This window comes from Gorilla gorilla, chromosome 1 (assembly GCF_029281585.2).
Source record: "Gorilla gorilla gorilla isolate KB3781 chromosome 1, NHGRI_mGorGor1-v2.1_pri, whole genome shotgun sequence".
NCBI lineage: Eukaryota > Metazoa > Chordata > Mammalia > Primates > Hominidae > Gorilla > Gorilla gorilla.
The window spans coordinates 227,716,213-227,722,150 of NC_073224.2; the positions used below are offsets into that span (position 1 = coordinate 227,716,213).

Consider the following 5,938-nt stretch of genomic DNA (forward strand, 5'->3'; position numbering starts at 1 on the left):
CCAACGTGGTGAAACCCTGTCTCTACTAAAAATGCAAAAACTTAGCCTGGCATGGTAATGCAAGTCTGTAGTCTCAGCTACTTGGGAGGCCGAGGCAGGAGAATTGCTTGACTCTGGGAGGCGGAGGTTGCAGTGAGCTGAGAGCATGCCACTACACTCCAGCCTGGGTGACAGAGTGAGACGCCGCTTAAAAAAACAAACAAACAAACAAAAACTACCAAAATTATTATCTGATAGTTTGTCTATTATCTATAGAACAAACCTGCATCTGTATTTCTGGAACTAAAATACAAGTTTGAAAACCTGCGATTTTCAGTGATTGGTTAGAGACCTGACAAATAGCCATCACATTAGAGTCACCCACTAGATTTCTGCTTTGTCATTTTGGGGAGGTCACGGTTTCCTGTTTGCTCTAGTTTCTTGTAGATATAGATCTGTATTTTTGCACTGAAGGAAGAATGATTTACTCCAGTTTTCTCTGTCTGGCTTGCTTTGGTTTGGACTGAATACATTCCCTTAGTGAATCTTCACCACTAGGTTGCTGCTTCCTTCTTGGCTCCAGGTGGTGGCTTAAGCCCAGGTTTACCTAAGTTTTAGTAAACCACGAGAGTGCTGCCAGTCCCAAATGGGGAAAGTCCCAAAGGGATTCTCATGGCAGTGTAGGAGCACTAGCTAGGTCAAGCCCAGGTTTTCCTGTTTTTTGATAAGGAGAGAAGGGAGGTGTGATAGGAAGATCTCTCATTGAAATGAGTTAGTTTCCAAAAGGATGTATATTTCCATTAATATGGGCTGGAAATATTTAGAATGTATTATCCACCTAAATGATTTTAGCATTATTCTAAGAGAAATTGGATATCTTTACTGGACACAATCACTTTAATTCAGTAAACCCCACTAGTCACCATGAGGACAGGTCAGTGCCCTGGTTTTCCCGTTTTTTGATAAGGAGAGAAGGGAGGTGTTACAGGAAGATGTCTCATTGAAATGAGTTAATTTCCAAAAGGATGCATATTGATGTGGGCTAGAAATATTTAGAAAGTGTTATCTACCTAAATGATTTTAGTATTTTTCTAAGAGAAATTGGACATCTTTACTACACACAATTATGTTAATTCAGTAAAACCCACTAGCCACCATGAGGACAGGCAAGGGTTGGTGATGCCATGAGGCTCCCGCTAGTACACACTATGGCCATTCCCTCCCAAGGCAGGGGGCCGCACCTTGTGCAGTGAAGCCCTTTCCTGACATGGCCAATGATCAGGAACAGATTCTCCCAGATCTGCCCATTAGGAGTGAGCAGGGTCTCAGTATCTGGGGAGCAGTGAGGTCCCCTGACAAGAAGAGGGTTGACTCAATGGTTCATCATCACTGCCCACACAGAATGTTCCAGGTCCCAGGCATGCATCTTTTGTGGATGAACCCAGTAAATAACCACAGGAGAAAATAAGGAAGAGATGACTGGAGAGGTAAAGAATGGGCATAAATTAATCAAAGTTTAGGCTGGGCACGGTGGTTCACGCCTGTAATCCTAGCACTTTGGGAGGCTTCCTTGAGGTCACTTGAGGTTAGGAGTTTGAGACCAGTCAGGCCAACATCGTGAAACCCCGTCTCTACTAAAAACACAAATTCCCTTGAACCTGGGAGTTGGAGGTTGCAGTGAGCCAAGATCACACCACTGCACTCCAGCCTAGGTGACCAAGCAAGACTCCGTCAAATAAACAAAACAAACAAACAAAACAGGTCAGGCTCAGTGGCTCATGCCTGTAATCCTAGCACTTTGGGAGGCCAAGGTGGGCAGATTACCTGAGGTCAGGAGTTCGAGACCAGCCTGATCAACATGGAGAAATGCCGTTTCTAATAAAAATACAAAATTAGCTGGGCATGGTGGTGCATGCCTGTGATCCCAGCTACTCGGGAGGCTGAGGCAGGAAAATCGCTTGAACCCAGGAGGCGAAGGGTGTGGTGAGCCAAGATCGCGCCATTTCACTCCAGCCTGGGCAACAAGAGCGAATCTCCGTCTAAAACAAAACAAAAAAAAAAGAAAAAAAAAACACAACAACAAAATGAAGTTTATTTTGATTCCTTTATTTCCTGCAGATGAACCTAAATCACAGATGAATTAGTACCTCTTTTTATAATTCATCAGGAACTAAAGATTTCTGATGTATAAATTGCTGAAACAGGCTAATCAATCATGAAGGACAGCAGAGAGTTTCCATTTAGCTTCCCTCTACTTCCGACGTTTCTTTGTATCCATCCTTGCTGAGATAACTCCCTCACTCTAGATCTTCAGCTTTCTATTTCTGACTGTCTAGGACACAGATCCCTGAGTCTCAGTGACTCCATTCAACCTTTTCCCCAGTGCTGCCCCCTGCTGGGATTTTTTGTGTTTTTTTCCCACTCACAGAAAGCACATGCCTGAAACAGAGGTTTCTCTGCTCCCTTTATCATGCACCCATAGACCCGGCACAGCTGCTTATGCCTGTAATCCCAGAATCCTGGGAGACCAAGCAGGGGGCTCCCTTAAGCGTAAGAGTTTGAGACCAGCCTGGACAACATAGGGAAACCCTGTCTCAAATTTTTAAATAAAAATTGTAAAATTGTAAAATAAGGAAAAAGAAAAATAAAAGACATCTATGTCCCAGATTTTAGTTTCCAAGTGCCTGGAGAAAAAGCTTTTTATACCTCCACCCCACTAGGCAGGCCTTCCCCACAAGCAAAAATTGAACTACAGTTGCTCAGTGGGCAACATGCCACAGCAAGGGCAGGAGACGGGACCAAAGAAGATCCTTTTGGGCTGCCTTACTTCCCTCAGTATACGCATCAGCTCAGCCTGAAGTGGGGTGAGGAGCTCCGAAATGACATGACCCCTGTCATCAAGACTCTCCCGAGGGGCAGGATATGTTTCCAGGCTCAAATTGCTCAGCCTGCCTGTGTGGCGCAGTAGGTCCTTCAGAGCATCCATGGACGTGTCATTGCCATGAAAACAGAAAGTGGTGAGGTTGGAGCAGCGGCTCAGGGCAGGCAGGATGACCCTGAGTTTGGAGTCCCCAATCCCACAGTCCACTAAGAAGAGGGTCTGAAGAGTGGCAGCAACTTTCTCTAGCAGAGCTCGGAGGGGCTCAAGACGGATGAAGCGCAGTGCACCATGACTCAGATTCAGCTGCTTCAGTTGACTGAGACTTGGGTACCAGGGCAGACATTCCAAGTCCTCTTCTTCTAGGAAGCCATAAGTTAATGCCAATGTCTCCAACGGGCTCTTGAGGCACCTGGGGAGAGCAAGAAGTTAGTACTGGGCAATGGCACCAGTTAGAGGACAGTGGTGGAAAATAACGTCAAGGGAAGAGCCTGTTTTGCCCAAACACAAGTTTGTTCTCATCATCTAATCACGGTCCTCCCGCAAGGTGCTGCCTGATGAGGACTTGGATCATTCAGAGGCAGTCCCATTTTAGGCTCAGTCCTGTCACCATCACTGGTGTGATTGGTTCAAGGCCATAAAATCTCTAAAGCCTCTTTTCTTCATCTTCCAGCAGAAAGCTTCATCTCTGGGCCACAGGAGCCCAGTGGAAGAGATGTCCAAAGAACTGACCTGAGCAAGGTCTAGGGACATCAGCTAGGGCTACCTGCTTTCAGAGGCTCCCTGACATGGCCACATCTGCAAACCACCTGTCACTTTGTACCACTCTCGTGCCTACTCCCTCACCTCCATCCCAGAAGCACGCATTTCCCATGTCAGTTACCTTTCCTGGAGTTCAAAACAACCTTTTACAGACAGGGAATCAGAGAGAGGATCATTCACGTTCACTAAGCTGTGAGGACAGAGCTTCCTCTGTGAAACGCACAGGTCTGGTGCACTTTCTCTTCTTTTACACCCTCCCCTCTGTTGCCTCTTTTTATCATATTAACTTTAAACACACTTCCTAACAAGGAATTCCTAAAAGGAATTCACCCTCACTAGAGCTGAACCCCCCACTAACCAGCTCCCTACACGATGTCCCTCTCTGTAGCTTCTACCCCAGGTCATCCCTCTGCCCTTACTGGAGCGATCCTGTGATACCCACTTCAGGATATAGAGCACCAAACAGGACAGTGCATTCTAGTGTCCCCTTCCCTAGACATCTCCAGTGGCTGGCACACAGTAGATGCTGATTGGTGTTTATTGTAACAAAAAAAGGCTGTGCTATGGCCCCCAGAGAAAGCTCACCATCTTTCCTCACCTGATCAGCTGGTCCAGGTAGCCTCTGAAGAAGCAGACCCTTCTTACATAAAGCATCTGGAGGTACTCCAGCCTGAGGAGCACAGAGCTGAATTCAGCAACCAACTGTTCTTGGTTGTCAGAGCTTAGCAAGTAACGACAGCCATCGGAGATGAAGAGTTTGCGAAGATTCCTCATCTGGCTCAGGTAACGGCTAAACTCTGCCATCATACGTGGCCAGCACATGTTCCAAATTTCCAACACTTGGATACTGTCTGGGTATACTGTTTCCAATATGTTTCTGAAATTTAGAATGCTCACTGAATAATTCACCACCTTAGTACAGCAGAGGTGTACTGAACCTCTTCTGTGCTGGACCCACCCAGAGAAGAAGCTCAGATCTTCATCCATGAATTTTTCCTTGAGGCAAACATCCATGAACACCTTCAAGGGCTGCTTCTCTCCTGTCCTTGGACAGTCCTCCACTGTCTGCCTCTTACTCATGGCCTCTGGGTAGCAGGACAGGGCCCTGGCTCCAGACCATATGGTCCAAAAATTCTCATCAACATCCCGCATTTCCAGCACTTGAAGTTTCCACCTCCTGTGAGTAACATAGGGGAAAAGCTCAGAATGTAGACAAGGATCCACCCCTGACCTGGGCTTTCACTCCACATCAAGGACTTCAGCTGCTTTTTTCCTCAGCGCCCCTCCTTCTGTCTCTTCTCCATCCCTTTCCCCCTTGGATTCTGCCTGGTACCCACTTCTGGTGCCTTTACCTTCCACTGGGAGCAGGCAGGTTCCTGTTTCCTCAGTGGACCCTGTATGGTGAGCAGTCCTTTCCCAGAGGAGCTGGGCAATAGCCAAGAACTTTCCCAGCTTTCTCACTAGCACCATCAGAAGCCCCTGGGCCACCCCGGGTTCCCAATTTGTCTGACCCAGCTGTTTAGTCCCTGGACACCTGGGCCCTCCCCACCTGGGTCACCTCACCTGGGGCGAACCTTTTGGGCAAGCAGGCAATCAATCCCATCCACTACATAATGTAAGATCTCCAGATCAGGCGTCTTCATCAGGGACCCCAGAGGGAGGCAGGGGAAGGGCCAGGCCTGCACCATCACCTTCAGAACCTCGCAGCGTCTGCTAGTGAAGGCCTCCACGAACAGTGGGGGGAAGAGCTCCCTGGGCAGCTCATCCAGGACGGAGATGGCCAAGGCCTGGTCCCTCAGCAGGCTCTGCCCTGCCAGCTCCAGGAGTCTGCGTGGGGCCTGGAAGCTCATCCTGATAAATCTGCAAGAAAACAAATCCAGAGGAAAGACAAACTTATCAGGCCACTCCTCTCACACCCTGACTTCTCCTGGGCCAAAAGTCACTACTCTGGCAGGTGTGAAAGAGTCCTTAGTTTACCCCAATTCGACTCTGCAATAATTGGCCACAGAGACATAGTTCTGCCCTTCTGGTACCAAGAAGAGTGTCTCCCAACCTCCAAGGAACGGGCAAGATCACTCCTACTCCATGAATTTTCATTAATTGCTCCACCCAACTCTATTAGCTCTGGGAAGTGTTACCGAGAGTCTTCAAAGCTCAGCTCCTTTTTTGAGAAAAAATGTCTTCTCAATTTAAGGATCTAAAACAATGGTCATGTGGCTGGGCTTGGTGGCTCACAACTGTAGTCCCAGCACTTTGGAGGCCAAGGCGGGTGGCTCACTTGATGTCAGCAGTTAGAGACCAGCCTGGCCAACAAGGTGA

The 5,938-nt window shown here is 47.8% G+C and overlaps 1 protein-coding gene across 1 annotated transcript; it reads right to left on the reverse strand.

Annotated features, from left to right (window-relative positions):
• Positions 1 to 2,699: 2,699 nt before the first annotated feature.
• LOC101151592 (PRAME family member 18-like) lies at positions 2,700 to 5,469 on the reverse strand. The gene is made up of 3 exons (XM_031007149.3): positions 5,183 to 5,469; positions 4,218 to 4,796; positions 2,700 to 3,269 (listed from the first exon to the last, which is right to left on the reverse strand). Exons 1-3 carry the CDS (start codon positions 5,467 to 5,469, stop codon positions 2,729 to 2,731), a joined length of 1,407 nt encoding a protein of 468 aa, XP_030863009.3. The 3' UTR covers positions 2,700 to 2,728.
• Positions 5,470 to 5,938: the final 469 nt, after the last annotated feature.